General features: G+C 41.4%; 1 protein-coding gene across 2 annotated transcripts in view; it reads left to right on the top strand.

Moving 5' to 3' along the window:
• ZBTB14 (zinc finger and BTB domain containing 14) overlaps nucleotides 1-6,505 on the top strand; it is a 7,285-nt gene extending 780 nt beyond the window's left edge. The window contains exons 1-3 of one of the 2 annotated variants that reach the window (XM_027088517.1): nucleotides 70-473; nucleotides 1,811-1,894; nucleotides 3,025-6,505. In XM_027088517.1, coding sequence (XP_026944318.1) covers nucleotides 1,892-1,894; nucleotides 3,025-4,371 — 1,350 coding nt within the window. In that variant the 5' untranslated portion in view covers nucleotides 70-473; nucleotides 1,811-1,891 and the 3' untranslated portion in view covers nucleotides 4,372-6,505. Of the gene's footprint in view, nucleotides 1-69; nucleotides 474-1,810; nucleotides 1,895-3,024 lie in introns of those variants that run through there. The other variant, XM_027088516.1, reaches the window with a different exon arrangement.
• The last annotated feature ends 9,598 nt before the right edge of the window (nucleotides 6,506-16,103 follow it).

The following is a 16,103-nucleotide window of genomic DNA, read 5'->3' on the forward strand; positions in this document are numbered from 1 at the left end:
GCGGGGGAGGGCCCGGCGCGAGCCGGCCGGGGAGTGCGCGGGGCGCGAGCTCCGGGCTCGCGGGCGGAGCGGGGCGCGGCGCGGCGCGGGGCTGCGGAGCCGGGCCGCACGCCCGCTCCCGCTCCCCGCCGCCGGGGCCGCCGTGGGTCCTCCCTCCCGCGCTCGGAGCCGCGGCCCCAGCCCGCGCCGAAAAGCCGGATTCTAAAAGGGAAAGCGGCCCTGGCACCTCCCGGCTACCCGGGCGGGAGCTTTTGTTCGAGAAGCAATGCACACGGCTTGATTCCGTCCCCCACCTCCTGGGCAGAAAGAGATGGGAGCGAGGCTTGGAGAGGCTCTGGAGGCTCCCTGGGTCCTCCGCTCCGTTCCCTGCTTCCTCCGCATCCCGAAGTTGCTAGCTTTCGACCGGGAAGTGGTGCCGCCGCCATTGTCGCGGCGGCCCCGGGGTCGGGGAGGCGGCCGACGCCGCCGCTTATGTAAGTTTGGCTTTACAGGAGTTCGCTCCGGCCCTGCGCGGCGGTTTGGAGAAGCGTAATAAAGGGGCAGCTTCGTTCTGGAGGTGTGGTTGGCCTTCATCGTTCCCCCTACCTACAGGGATACTGGCCACGGGTATCTTCCAGTTTGACTCACCTGAACTTAGCATCTCAACAGAAAAAAATGGTCCTTAGAGATCTGGAGAGAGAGTGGGGGCCAAATAACACACTGACGAGAAAAGGAAAAAAAAAAAATCCAACACACTCCTATGTTGCCATGGGTACTGTACACCACTCCTAGGCCTGGTCCTTGAGCTTTTATCCCACAAGCCCTAGGGAGAGCGACTGGCAACTGTAGGAAGTGACCCGGTAGGAAGGTTTCGCCTGACTGCGTTCCGTTGGGGGTGACTACAGGCTGGGGTGCATCCAGGGAACAGGCAGGGTAGGAAGCATCCTTAGAAATAATTCTGCTCAACCCTCACACTTGGCAGATAAGAAGACAGCCTGCCACTTCAGGCAGCTTAACGGTGTTTTCACTTTTCCGTAGAGGGAACTTTGGAGGGTTTTCAGGACTCTGGTCCTACCACACTCAAGTTTGTGTGGTCACCATTCAGTAGAGGAGACTTTATGTTATTCAGGATGTTAGGCTGCCGCATGGAGTCCCTCTGGTAAAAGTTAAAACTCGCAAAAATCTAGAATCCTTTGAGCTTCCCTGTAGGGATAGAGGCAAAAACACCTGGATTTCTCAAATGCAAGCTTCAAGACCAGAGTAGCTTGAGTAATGTATGTTACATCACACACAAGTGTGGATGGAAGAAAGCAGCTATTGTTCCCTCTGCTCCGACGTTAAATGTTGGGTGTACGTACCTCTCTAACTTTGTCTATATTTATTAAAAGCGTATATACTCTATGTTTATATGAGCCTAGAGAAAAATGTGAAGGCTGTGTATCCAGCAGGAAACGGTAGGGGTAGAGGGCATTTACTGGCTTTTATTCCATCTGTGCCACAATCAACATCCTTACAAATACGGACACAGGCTTTGTGAGGGGAAATCCCTCAGTGGTTCTCCAACCCATCCTTCCCATTCCTGGCACACACCCCCCCAAAGGCTGCAAGTACTCCAGCCCTTACCATTTCTCCTTCGTATCTGTTCAGAGCTGGACCTGATGCTGCCAGCCACCCTCCTCTCTGTTCCCAACCTGAAAATAGGTACAGGTGCCAATGGCAAGACAAAAAAGGAAAGTTTCTTTTTAAAAATCAATTCTTGAAAACACTCTTGTTTAGAATTTGGGATGGGGGAAGAGCCTACCTTACTCTTGTATGTCCTTTTCTCTTGTAGGACTGGCGTGCCCCTGATCAGAGGTATTCTGATCCGAAGAATTTGGTGTTTAAAGCATTAAGATAATAGCCTGAGTTGTTCATGGTAACTATGACTTTGGATATTATGTCCTGAAAATATTGTTTGGTGTTAGCTTTAAAATGTCTCTCTCTCGGTTATGTGTTAGCATTCTTTAGGGGACATATGTATTTTCCTCATATTTATACTTCGTTGAATAAAAGAAAGAAACAATGTTTTTGAAAAGAAACGCAACAGGACACATTGTTTTAAAAAGATCACTTTAACACACGGCAGGTGTCTTCCGTGCCAGTTCTAGATTTCTTTTGCTTGTAAAACGCTCGCAGCACTTGTCAAGTGCATCCAACTTGGATGGCAGATAGGTCGGCATCCAGAGGGGCTGAAGCCTCTCGTCACTGTCTTCCCAAATGTCATCTGATTCTCTGAGGGTCTTGTTAAACCTTGACACTTGTTCACAAGTGGCCCAAAACTGGTGTGGAAAAACTAGAAGACAACACTGAATGGAATGTTCTGGCAATGATATCCCTCTCTGGTTCTGCAGCAGCGATTTGTCTCTTCCGTCAAGGAAGCAGAACACTGAGAGCTGCTAGTTATTTTACTGAATCTTCCTCTGTGTGAAATTTTCCTGAATCTTCCTCTGCGTGAAATTAGAGTAGACGCAGCAGATGGCACTGGTGGATGCTTGCCGGAGACCTGTTTCTTAAACCTTGAAGCTGAGTTATTTGTCATTATTACCCGTAGTTGTCAGGAAGCACGGCTTTGGGGGCTAGAGTGCCTGGATTTGAGCCCCGATACTCCACTAAATAACTAGAATATTGGGCAGGTTCCTCAATTCATCTATAAAGTGGGGGTAGTAATACCTATCTCTCCAGGCCATCTGATCATTGCATTTGTGAAGACGTGGAAAGAAAAGCACATAGCGCAATGCCAGGCAGGTATTACGTGCTCGGTAGAAGTTGCTGTTATTATGAGTAGGCAGATGCGGAGTACAGTGAAGATAAGTAGAAGGAACAGTATGGAAATCCCTAAGTTGGGATCCGTCTTTTCTCCTCATATTCTTGAACCACTCCTGGCATTGACTTTCTGAAATTGTTAGGGACCGGAAATTGATCAGAAAATGAGAATCTCCCTGTATTTTCTGTATGGAAAAGTATTGTGCATAATTACCAAAGTATTTCTTTAAACATTTTTTGTAGGAGTTTTTCATCAGTATGTCTGAAACCATTAAATACAATGACGATGATCATAAAACTCTGTTTCTGAAAACCCTAAACGAGCAGCGCCTGGAAGGAGAATTTTGCGATATCGCGATTGTGGTGGAGGATGTCAAGTTCAGGGCGCACAGGTGTGTCCTTGCCGCCTGCAGCACCTACTTTAAAAAGCTTTTCAAGAAGCTTGAGGTCGATAGTTCTTCAGTAATAGAAATAGATTTTCTCCGTTCTGATATATTTGAAGAGGTCCTGAATTACATGTACACAGCAAAGATTTCTGTGAAAAAAGAAGATGTTAACTTAATGATGTCATCGGGTCAGATTCTTGGTATCCGATTTTTGGATAAACTCTGTTCTCAGAAGCGGGACGTGTCCAGTCCCGACGAAAATAACGGCCAATCCAAAAGCAAGTACTGCCTCAAGATCAATCGCCCCATTGGAGATGCTGCTGACACTCAGGATGATGACGTGGAGGAAATCGGAGACCAAGATGACAGTCCCTCGGATGACACGGTAGAAGGCACCCCCCCAAGTCAGGAGGACGGCAAGTCGCCCACGACGACGCTCAGGGTCCAGGAAGCGATCCTGAAAGAGCTGGGGAGTGAGGAGGTGCGGAAAGTCAATTGCTATGGCCAGGAAGTCGAATCCATGGAGACCCCCGAGTCCAAGGATCTGGGATCCCAGACCCCTCAAGCCTTAACATTTAACGATGGGATGAGTGAAGTGAAGGACGAACAGACGCCAGGCTGGACCACAGCTGCCAGCGACATGAAGTTTGAGTACCTGCTGTATGGCCACCACCGGGAGCAGATCGCCTGCCAGGCCTGCGGGAAGACGTTTTCGGACGAGGGCAGGCTGAGAAAGCACGAGAAGCTGCACACGGCCGACCGGCCCTTTGTCTGCGAGATGTGCACCAAGGGCTTCACCACCCAGGCCCACCTGAAGGAGCACCTGAAGATCCACACGGGCTACAAGCCCTACAGCTGCGAGGTGTGCGGCAAGTCGTTCATCCGCGCCCCGGACTTGAAGAAGCACGAGCGGGTCCACAGCAACGAGCGGCCCTTCGCCTGCCACATGTGCGACAAGGCCTTCAAACACAAGTCCCACCTCAAGGACCACGAGCGCAGGCATCGGGGCGAGAAGCCCTTCGTGTGCGGCTCCTGCACCAAGGCCTTCGCCAAGGCGTCGGATCTGAAACGGCACGAGAACAATATGCACAGCGAGCGGAAGCAGGTCACCCCCAGCGCCATGCAGAGCGAGACGGAGCAGCTGCAGGCGGCGGCCATGGCCGCGGAGGCCGAGCAGCAGCTGGAGACCATCGCCTGCAGCTAGAGCAGGGGGACCAGGATGCTCGGGGCAGGGATGCTCCGCCAGCATCCTGCATCCTGACCCATGAACGCCAGCCGCTGCATTTCGGTGGAAACTTACGGAGCATTGTACTCGCTGGACTTAAGGCAGTGCTTGGTTGGGTGTTTTGAAAACTTTTCAAGGAAATACTGTTCCTTGGTTCTGACCAAACAGTTTCACTGTCCCGTCTGGTGTCTAGTATTAAGGTTGCCAGTAAGCACCCGCACCCCCCGCCCCACTTTTTTATGATTTCTGATTTTAATTTTGAGAACTCTCGTGTCCAGTTCAGAAGTGAGAGACTTCGGTCCCTTTTTTAAATTCCTCTCTCTGCTTGCTGCACCGGGGAGTGCACTGCACAGAGTGATAAATGAGTGAATTGATTTCCTGATCATCACCGTTCTGTGTGACTTAGGGTTACAACAGCATTTTTAAGAACTTTGGTAAAAGTACCTTGTGTCGACGCAGAAAATACGGGTGGGTGGTTGACCAAGAACCCTGCGTGCGCAGATGTGAAAACAAGTTCTGGGAATGCAAAATGGTCTCAGATTTATATACTTGGTTTGTTAATTTTCTATCACTGTTTTTCATGATTTTTGTGGACAAATAATGGTTGCTTTGCTGAAGTGTTTCTTCATCCCTTTTGACTGCCCATACCTGCCCCGCAAAGGTTTCATCACACGTCCCGAAGGCATGTTGGTGGTCTGAGGGCTGAGTTTTTTCATTCCTCTTACTTTGGGCATTGCCACTCTGCAGCCGACGGGGTTTGTGGGATGGACCAGTGATGAGAGGGTTAGAAAAAGGAATATAGGAATCTGGCTCTCAGAGACAAGGCTTGCACATTTGCAACAATTCCAAGTTTTTCTAGATCAAAGAAATTCCTGATTGATTTTGAAATTGGATTTTTGTTTAGGATCAAAATTAAGACAAGAACAGGTATGCCTCTTTGGATACATTTGTGTAACTTAAAAGAGTGTCATCAAGCTTTTGGGCTCTCCGTAGCACGTGATTTATCCATTAAGGAGATGCAGTATCCTTCCTTAAATCAATATGTTTAAAATTTTTTAAGTGTGTAAATAGTACAGAAGCGTTGGTCTTATGTATCTCAAGTACAAGTAGACAGCTGCACTTTTTTTGCACATTGGATTAAAGTTACTTCCATCAGCAACAAACATCTGTCTGTTTTTAACCAGTATTAAAGATTGTCAGACCAAATGTTTTTGTTTTTGAAGTATATTTCATCACTGGTTACACTTTTAAGTGGAAGTTGACTGCCTTTTCATAGCTGTAAATGGAATTATAAGTGCTGTTCCAATTCTGGTGTATGAAACTTCTTTTTAAACATTCTTTAGGAATATATTGAAATACCATCAATAGTTTGAATTATGTTCTGTAATAAAGTATTAATTATTTTAGAATGTACCATTTTCAAAAAATATCAATTTTTAAAATTTATTTTTGGTTGCTAGGGGTTTTTTTTAAAGATATATTAAAGTAATTTCATTTCCTAGCTTGTTGCATTAACACCTGTAATTGTGAGATAAATTTTATTTTTTAAATTGGTGTATATGTTATGCCCAAGATTGTAGGATGAAGATGCTACCTTTTTAAGAAACTTATTTATTGGTAAATGTTTAATTTAGTTTAAAACTAATTTAATTGTTTTTCTTAAAAGTTGATTATTTTCTCCTAAAAGTGGTCCTGTCACTGTGTTTATATACTATTAGTAGAAAGGGAACCGATTGCTGTTCCTAGACTGTTTTAACCAAAGCAAAGGAAAAATAATTTAACATCTTGTGGATACCTACTTCAGCAAATCATTTTTGGGGCCTTCATTTTTGTATATAAAAGAAAATATACTTCTGTCATTCCTGTTTTCATTTTTTCTTAGCAACCTGTCACATACCCAGGTTTCTACTAAAGTGCATTTTCTATACTGTCTTTGTCCCGGTTTTATAGAATTGCAAGTTCACCATGTGGCATTAACCCTCATTGAAACCACCTAAGCATGGTGGTACCCCAAAAAGAAAGCGTAATATTCAGCACTTTATTTGCATCATGTAAATATGTGTCATTTGTCCTATTTTGCATGAGAAATATATTTGTGTTTTAATTTCTGGCACCGGTGCTGGGTTCATCTGTGCATGTGTTCCTTGTGTTCTGGGCAGCAGCAAAGTCATGACGTGGCAGCTGTCCTGTCTCCTGGTCATTAAGCCTGCCTCTCTCCACCCAGCTGGCTCTAGTGTCCCCTGGATGATGAAGCCCTCATGTCCAGCAGTTCAAGGGTACCTGCCATCACAGCGAGGTAATTCTGAAACATGCTTACACTGAATCTGCCTTGTGAGACGGAAGGAAATTCCAGTGTCAACGTCACCACTTTTTCATTATACAAAAACCACCTACCTTTTTTCTATTTGTCCGAAGAGAATGTCTACAAACTTGATTTAGCTTTTTATGCCAACTTGCACGTCATTGGCAGTGATTGAGGAAGGGAATTTTGGGAAGTCTAAAATGTAGGTTATCTGCCTGCTAATTAACTTGATCACAAATACAGAATTTTTAGACATTACAGAGGTCACCATCAAGTGAGGCAGATACTAACAAATTCCTCCTATTGTGTTGGGGGAAAAAAATTGTGATGAGAGAGTGAGGCAAGTTGATGCAGTTTCCAATTGAATGGATTATGTCCTGTAAGGTTATCTGTAACTTGAGTCATTGGGAGCCTGGAGTTCATTTTCCGGAGTAATGCTGTTAGTGGTGATTAGTTCCGGGGCAGATGTAGAAGCCCTTTGTGTAAGTGGAATTGAACTAGTCTGATAAGGGTTCTAGTCTGGAGTTCTGAGTTAGGAGTTAAAGAGAAAGGGAGAGAACAACTCTCACATTCCTGTCTTCCCTTTACCTTGAACATCTGCCTGCCTTTCTCCTTTACCCAGCACACCACCCCTACCAAATGTATGGGAGACTAATAAGATGTCCAGCTGGAGGCAAGGTAACCGTTGAAAATCATCACAGTGAGAGACCAGGGCCTAAATGTATCCTGCTTCCTTCTAATACTTCACCGAAAGCTGTAAGCACATGAGGGATGGGGATTCCCTGCCTATGTAATGAACGCCCACTGCCATCCTGAAACATCTAACTGCTCCTTGTGCCTTGCATTCTGTCTCTGTTTTTTGCCTACCCCCTTGTAACTGGGAACTTTCTCCCCCTTGGAACTGTTCAAAATATGTTTAGTCCTGCTTGACAAAGCTTCAGATACGTGAAGACAGTGTGTCCTTAATTCAGCATGTCTCGAGCGTTGTGTGTGAGGCCCTGGGCTGAAGGTGGCGTTTGCTCCTGATTCCTTAAAGGTCGCCATACTGATCGTCTCTCAAGGGCCCTGGATGTGATTTCTCTGGATTGCGACAGATTTCAGCAGTTGTGTGATTCCATGATATCTTCCAGAGATGCTCCCAATTACCCTTCTTCACATAAATCTTTTCAAGATAGCAAGGAGAGAGGGTGGGTTAGTGGAAAGAATTTTGAAGTCGAACTTGAATTGGATCCTGGCTCTGCTTTCCAAGTAACGTATAAATTTAGGCAAATTCTTAGCTGCCCCGACCCTTCATTTCATTATTTCTAAAATAGTGAGGGGGATGTCTACTTCATGGCCTGCTGTGAAGATGCGTGGTAACCAGTACACACCTACTACTTTTGAGGTGCACTGTAAACGTTCCCTGCTTCTTAAAGGGCATTCTCAATACAGAAGCAGAAGCAAGATTGAATTTCTCTTGACGTTGACATCTGTCCATCTTTGGCTCCAAGCTGTAGACCTAGACCTCATTCTGTGATATCTACAGAAGCTGTGTTTATCTTAGCATTTCTGTAATCTTCAACCAGTTCACAGCTTTGTTCTCACAAACTCCTGTATTCCTCTTAGAGTTGTCTTTGGTTCTGTAATCCCCCATCCTTTAAGTAGGTCGTGGGAGTGTAGTCAAGTGTAAACGCCGGGTTCTGGGTGGCTCCCTGCTGTTCTTTTGGGAATATGTGTGATGGCAGAGTCAGAATTGCAATTTTGAGAGCTGGCTTTTGAGTTTCATCTCTGAAATCGTGCATTTGGGGAGATATGTTTACATTTGCTTTTCAGAAATTGAGTGTATTTGAGTCTACACCTGACCTTTCCCTTTCTGGTTTGTATGAATTCCAAGATGATCTGTTGTCTTCTCCCCAAAGGGGCTGGATCTACTGCACAAGAATTCTGATCTTCCTTTAGTTCCAGAATACCAGTTTACTGAATCACTTTGCTCTCTTTTGGAGGATATTTCCATCCATCTTACATGAAAGTACTTTCTATGGCGTAAGATTAAAGTATATCAGTCAACAAATGCTTACTGCATGTCTTGTGTGTGCCAGGCATTGGACTGGATGGCTGGGGATGCGACAGTGAATGCAATTGACACCATTCTCAACCTCATGGAGCTTACGGTCCAGAATGCAGTTAAACGATGACTTTTCCAAGCCTTACAAAATTTTACAAAGATTTAACAAAAGATCATAAATATGAAAAATGCTTTAAAAGCTCTGCTGTGACATGTATTTCAATGCAGTTCATGGAATATACTTTAGAAGGTAAATAAGCATTTTTAGTACATAGTCATGAAATTTAGTCATACCAAAAGAAACATTCTCAGATGACTTTTTGAATGTGTACTGAGAAAATGTATTACAATATTACCATTTTCAATGGTTCTGAACTTCTCTCATTGATACTGGACTCTGGAAACAGGAGTGTAAAATGAGACTGTGGTTTATTTCTTAAAAATAATGGATTCTGGACTTCCCCAGTGGTGCAGTGGTTAAGAATCTGCCTGCCAATGCAGGAGACACGGGTTCGAGCCCTGGTCCAGGAAGATCACACATGCCGCAGAGCAACTAAGCCCGTGGGCAACAACTACTGAGCCTGCGCTCTAGAGAGCCTGCAAGCCACAGCTACTGAAGCCCGCGCACCTAGAGCCCACGCTCTGCCACAAGGGAAGCCACCACAATGAGAAGCCTGTGCACTGCAACGAAGAGTAGCCCCCGCTCACCGCAACTAGAGAAAGCCCGCGTGCAGCAACGAAGACCCAACGCAGCCAAATTTATTTATTTATTTATTAAAAAAAAATAATGGATCCTGCCATCAGGAAAGGGTACTGATGAAAATTAGAAGAGTAAAAGCGTGGTAACCTTGGCTTCCTGCAGCTTTGAACAAGGATATTAGTACCTCAGAAAGAGGGACCTCCATGAGCAATTCAAGGTATCCAACTGAGATTCAGCAGGTACTCGTTTAGAGCCCATGGATCAGGGTAGGGTAGCAAGTAAGCTAAGGGAAACCTGAAAAAAAATTTCGTCTCTTAGCTTTAGATCACCATAAGGCGGACTGTCATTTCGAGGGAGTTCTGTGGAAAGCATCCTGTGCTAGTAAACTTATTTGGAATGTGGTTATCTTTTGTTTTCAATCGGAGGGCAGAAGCCTTCTAGATAATTCCTATAAGTGATTCTTGTAGATCATGGCTGTTTCTTTTTATTTGCTTTCACTTGGGTTGAACTTCGGTCACTGGATAGTCAAGAGGGTCAGGAATTTAATAATGAAAACGAGCATATATTGAATGTTTACCAGGTATCAGGCACTATGTATACAGTCTCTTTGTATGCTTTGTGACAACTCTCAGGTTACACATTATTAGGGATGAAGACACCAAGATTCAAAGAAGTTAAAAATGCCTCCAATATCAAGTTGTTATCAGAGCCAGGACACAAGAACGAGCCCGCCCCCAGGGCCTGTGCGCTTAGTCACCGTTTCATATGCCCTCAAACCAGGAAAGGAGCAGCTCTGGCCGTGCACATGTTCTTACCACCTTCAGTCCACTGTTAGGGAGAGCAGCTGGAGGACAGAGGGGGCATTTACACAAATAGCTGCCCCTGAGTTTGTATAATAAATTGGTCCCAATATTTTAATTTCTGTAAGATATTTCCCATCTGAGGGCCCGAATTACTAACCAACATTGTTTTGCCTCTCTTCCGGTCTAGAGGCTGCCCCCAAATAATGTGGAAAACTGCAAATAGAATGTCATGGATGATTGCAAAATAACAAAGCTACCCGTCTGCTTTCTTTACACGTTCCGTCATGCAGTGAGCCAGGGAAGTCCCACCAGACCAGAGGCCATCTACTTTGGTGCCAAAATTAACTCATTGTGTTTATAAAAATGGTTATCTATGTCAGGAGTTCTCCCACCCACCCCCTTCTCTCTGAAAAGTGATAGAAAACTTGAATTCAGGTTCTACCTCTACTGCTTTCAAGCTGTCACCACCTTGGGCTGGTTATATAATCTCTTGAATTCCTTCAGCCAAAATGCAAACAGTGATTGCCTGCCCAGTTTACCCCACTCTTACTTATTATTTCAAAAGATCAATTCATTGTTTTGCATAAGTAACAGGTAGGAAATTTAGCTTTAAAATGTTTTTTTTAAGATCAGATATAATTGATTTAAAAAGTTACCGACCTCAGGATGACCGATAGAGAAGGTTAGAAGGGTAAAAGGGAACTTAATTGCACTTCATTCTTATGCTGTTTACATTTAATTGAGTGAAGTTTGTGTGTATTAGTACTGGTTTTTCTAATTCTTGGAATATTTTAGCTACTCTTCTGCAATCTTCCAACAAGCTTTCAGCCAGTATGAAACAGAAAGTATTAACCAGATTGGAAGGCTATGGGATCAGTTGATCTGATAAGTGTAGACAAGATTGTATTTAATAGGGACTTCCCTGGTGGTCCAGTGGGTAGGAGTCCGTGCTCCCAATGCAGGGGACCCGGGTTCGATCCCTGGTCAGGGAACTAGATCCTGCATGCATGCCACAACTAAGACCCGGTGCAGCCTAAATAAATAAATAAATATTAAAAAAGAAAAAAAAATGGTGACCTACTTAATTTAAACCAAAAAGTTTATATTTAATAGTCTATAACAAAATGTGACATTGAGAAATGAGGACTGAAAAATGGTAGCAATGAATTAAATTTAGGTGCTATATAATTAATCATTATTTTCCCAAACTCACTTCTGTGAATTATGAGATCATAAGAATTTTCTAACTTTTTTTCCATGTAAGTTTAGTGAACATCCATCTCATATAGATGCGAAATTAAAGATGTAGAGAAAAAAAATTTTTTTCCTTGTGATGAGAATTCTCAGGATTTACTCTCCTAAGAACTTTCATATATAACATGCTGTGGTGTTCATTATATTTGTCATGTTGTACATCACATCCCTAGTACTTACAACTGGAAGTTTGTACGTTTCGATCACCTTCATCCAGTTCCCCTCCCCCACCCTGTACCTCTGATAACCACAAATCTAATCTCTTTTTCTATGAGTTTGTTTCTGAGGTATAACTGACATACAACACTGTGTTAGCTCCTGGTGCACAACATAGTGATGTGGTATTTCTATACATTTCAAAACGATCATCATGATACGTCTAGTTACCATCTGTCACCATACAAAGATATTAAATAATCATCGACGGTACTCCCCACACTGTGCACTTCATACCTGTGACTCATTTATTTTGTAACTGGAAGTTTGTACCTCTTAATTTCCCTCAACTATTTCTCTCTTCCCCCTTGGCAACCACCTGTTTGTTCTCTGTATCTATGACTCCATCTCTGTTTTGCTGTGTTTGTTCCCTTATCTTTTAGATTCCACATATAAGTGAAGTCAGGCATTTTAACAGCCATGAGGTGATATCTCATTGTGGTTTTAATTTGCATTTCCCTAATAAGTAGTGAATTGAGCACCTTTTCATGTACCTGCTGGCCATATATATATCTTTGGAAGAATGCCTATTCTGGTCCTTTGACCATTTTTTAATTGGATTATTTGGGGTGTTTTTTCTTTAGGTTTCTAATTTTATTTTTTTTTAATTGAAGTATAGTTGATTTACAATGCTGTGCCCATCTCTGCTGTATAGCAAAGTGACTCAGTTATATACATATAGACATTCTTTTTTAAAATATTCTCTGCTGTATAGCAAAGTGACTCAGTTATATACATATAGACATTCTTTTTTAAAATATTCTTTTCCATTATGGTTTATCACAGGATATTGAATATAGTTCTCTGTGCTATATAGTAGGGCCTTGTTGTTTATCCATCCTGTGTATAATAGTTTACATCTGCTAATCCCAAAGTCTATTTGGGGTTTTCTGATTGTATGAATTCTTTATATATTTTGGATATTAACCCCCTATCATATATATGGCTTGCAACTATTTTCTCCCATTCTGTAGGGTTTTTTTCCCTTTGTTGATGGTTTCTATTGCTGTGCAGAAGCTTTTTAGTTTGATATAGTCCCACTTGTTTATTTTAATTTTGTTGCTTGTGCTTTAGGTGTGGTTTCCAAAAAATCATTACCAAGACCCACGTTAAGGAGCTTTTTTCCTACGTTTTCTTCTGCGAGTTTCACAGTTTCAAGTCTTACATTCAAGTCTTTAATCCATTTTGGGTAAATTTTTGTGGGTGGTGTCAGATAAGGGTCCAGTTTCATTCTTTTACATGTGCATATCCTGTTTTCCCAGCCCATATACTGAAGGCATTGTCTTTCCTCCATTGAGTATTTTTGACTTCCTTGTCAAATATTAGTTAAGTGTACATGCTTGGGTTTATTTCTGGGCTCTTGATTCTATTCCATTGGTCTATTTGTTTTTATGCCAACACCATGTTGTTTTGATTACTATAGGTTTATAGTATAGTATAGTATAGCTTGAAATCAGGAAGTGTGATGCCTCCTGCTTTGTTCTTTCTCAGGATTTCTTGGGCTATTTGGGTCTTTTGTGGTTCCATATAAATTTTAGGAGTATTTTTTTCTATTTCTGTAAAAAAAAACTGCCATTGGAATCTTAATAGGTATTGCATTGAATCTATAGATGGCTTTAGCTAGTATTGACATTTTAACAATATTAATTCTTCCAATCCGTGAACATGGGATAGCTTTCCATTTACTTGTGTCTTCTTTGATTTCTTTCATCAATGTCTTATAGTTTTCAGAGTAGAGATCTTTTACCTCCTTGGTTAAATTTATCCCTAGGCATTTTATTGTTTTTGATGCTATTGTAAATGGGGTCAATTTTTAAATATTTTTCATTTCAGATACTTCATTGTTAGTGTATAGAAACACTACTTATTTTTGCATGTTAATTTTGTATCCTGCAGCTTTATTGAATTTATTGATTAGATCTAACAGTGTTTTGGTGAAATCTTTGGAGTTTTCTGTACATAAGATCATGTCATCTGTAAATAGAGACAGTTTTACTTCTTCCTTTCAAATTTTGATGCCTTTTATTTCTTTTTCTTGCCTAATTGCTCTAGCTAGGATTTCCAGCACTATGTTGAATAGGAGTGGTGAGAGTGGGCACCCTCATCTTGTTCCTGATCTTAGAGGAAAAGCTTTCAAATTTTAATGATTGAGTATGATGTTAGCTGTGGGCTTGTCATATATGGCCTTTATTATGTTGAGATATGTTCCTTCTATGCCTACCTTTAAGTGTTTTTATCATGAACAGATGTTGAATTTTGTCAAATGCTTTTTCTGTGTCTATTGAGATGATCGTCTGATTCTTTTCTTTCATTCTGTTAATGTGATGTGTCACATTGATTGATTTGTATATGAGGAACCATTCTTGCATCCCAGGGATAAATCTCACTTGATCACGGTGAACCTTTTTATGTGCTGCTGAATTCAGTTTGCTATTATTTATTTTGTTGAGGATTTTTGCATCTGTATTTGTCAGGGATAGTAGTGTCCTTATCTGGCTTGGGTAACAGGATGATGCTGGCCTCATAAAATGAGTTTGGGAATATTCCATCCTCTTTGATTTTTTTGGAAGAATTTGAGAAAGGTGGTGTTAATTCTTTCTAAATTTTGGTAGAATTCACCAGTGAAACCATCTGATCCTGGGATCTTCTCTTCATTGGGAGATTTTTGATTACTGATTCAATCTCCCAACCAGTAATCGGTTTATTCAGATTTTCTATTTCTTCCTGATTAAGCCTTGGTATTTTGTTTGTTTCTGAGATTTTTCCATTTTTAAATTTCTCCCTACTAGTAATTGATCTATTCAGATTTTCTGTTTCTTCCCGATTCAGCCTTGGTAATTTATATGTTTCTAAGAATGTTTCCATTTTTACAGTTCTTCTGGTTGTTCAGCTTGTATTGGCTGACTAGTTGTTTGTAGTAGCTTCTTATGATCCTTTGTATTTAGTTGTTTGTAGTAGCTTCTTATGATCCTTTGTATTTCTGTGGTATCAGTTGTAATGTTACCTTTTTTTTCAATTATAATTTTGTTGATTTCAGTCCTCTCTCTTTTTCCCATAGTTAGTCAAGCTAAGTGTTTGTCAATTTTGTTTATCTTTTCAAAGGACCAACTCTTAGTTTGGTTAATTTTTTCTATTGTTTTTCTGTTCTCTATTTATTTCTGCTCTCATCTCTATTATTTCCTTCATTCAGCTAACTTTGAGCTCAGTTTGTTCTTCTTCTTGTAGTTCCTTAAAGTGTAGAGTTAAGTTGTTTATTTGGGATCTTTCTTGCTTCTTAATGTAGGTGTTTATTGCTATGAACTTCCCTCCTAGACCTGTTTCTACTGCATCCCGTAAGTTCTGGTTTCACGTTCCATTGTGTTTCCGAATTTTCTAGTTTTCCTCTTGTTATTGATTCCTAGTTTCATGCCACTTTGGTCAGAGAAGGTACTTGTTATGATTTCCATCTTTTTGAACTTTCTAAGACTTGTTTTGTAGGTTAACATATGATCTACCCTAGAAAATGTTCCATGGGCGCTTGAGAAGAATCTGTATTTTGCTGTTGTTGTTTTATATTAAAATGTTCTATATATGACTGTTAGGTTCATTTGGTCTCTAGTGTTGTTCAAATCCGTTGTATCCTTATTGATTCTCTATCTGTATAATCTATCCATTGTTGAGAGTGGGGTGTTAAAGTTCCCAACTCTTATTGTATTGCTTTCATTTTTTAAGCGATATGTTAATAATGCACCGAAAACAATTTAACTTTGGAGACAGAGTGGAACTCGACGTATGCTAATTAATATCTGACATCTACAGAAGGCGCTACAGTTTACATTTTTTAAATTAGTTCACAGTATTTTGAGATAGATATTATTGTCATTTTACAGACAAAAATTTTTTAAATGGGCTCAAACCTAGGTTCTTTGATTCTGGTAAGTTAAGATACATTAATATCTGAATTATAAGCAGCCTGAAGTAGAATACTAAGTATGTACACGGTCTATTTAGTTTATATAAAACTTTTGGCTCTTCTTAAAACTTCCTAATATAAAAGACTAAGATTTGATTTCAGACTCCCAAGTTCCTAAATTTGTTGTTTTTTGTTTTTATTGTGTATGGCTGTCTACTAGTTATCTTCCAGTATCCATTCTACTCTTGTTCTATAGTAACTGAATTTTTAGCTGTACACTGCACTTATGACCGTAAAATCTCTAAAATTAGTTTTGTGGGGGTTTTTTTGCAACTGAAAAACTTTGAAAATATTTCTGTGAGTGACACCATCCAGTACAGTAATTTGGAGTGTGGGCCCTGTATTTAGACGAGCTGCGTGTGAATTTTGGTTCCACCACTCAGTGGCCTTGGACAAATACTTGAACCTTTCTAGTTTTATGTTTTCTTACCTATAAAAGG

This window comes from Aethalodelphis obliquidens, unplaced genomic scaffold (assembly GCF_003676395.1).
Source record: "Aethalodelphis obliquidens isolate GAN/ISIS:26980383/991018 unplaced genomic scaffold, ASM367639v1 scaffold63, whole genome shotgun sequence".
NCBI lineage: Eukaryota > Metazoa > Chordata > Mammalia > Artiodactyla > Delphinidae > Aethalodelphis > Aethalodelphis obliquidens.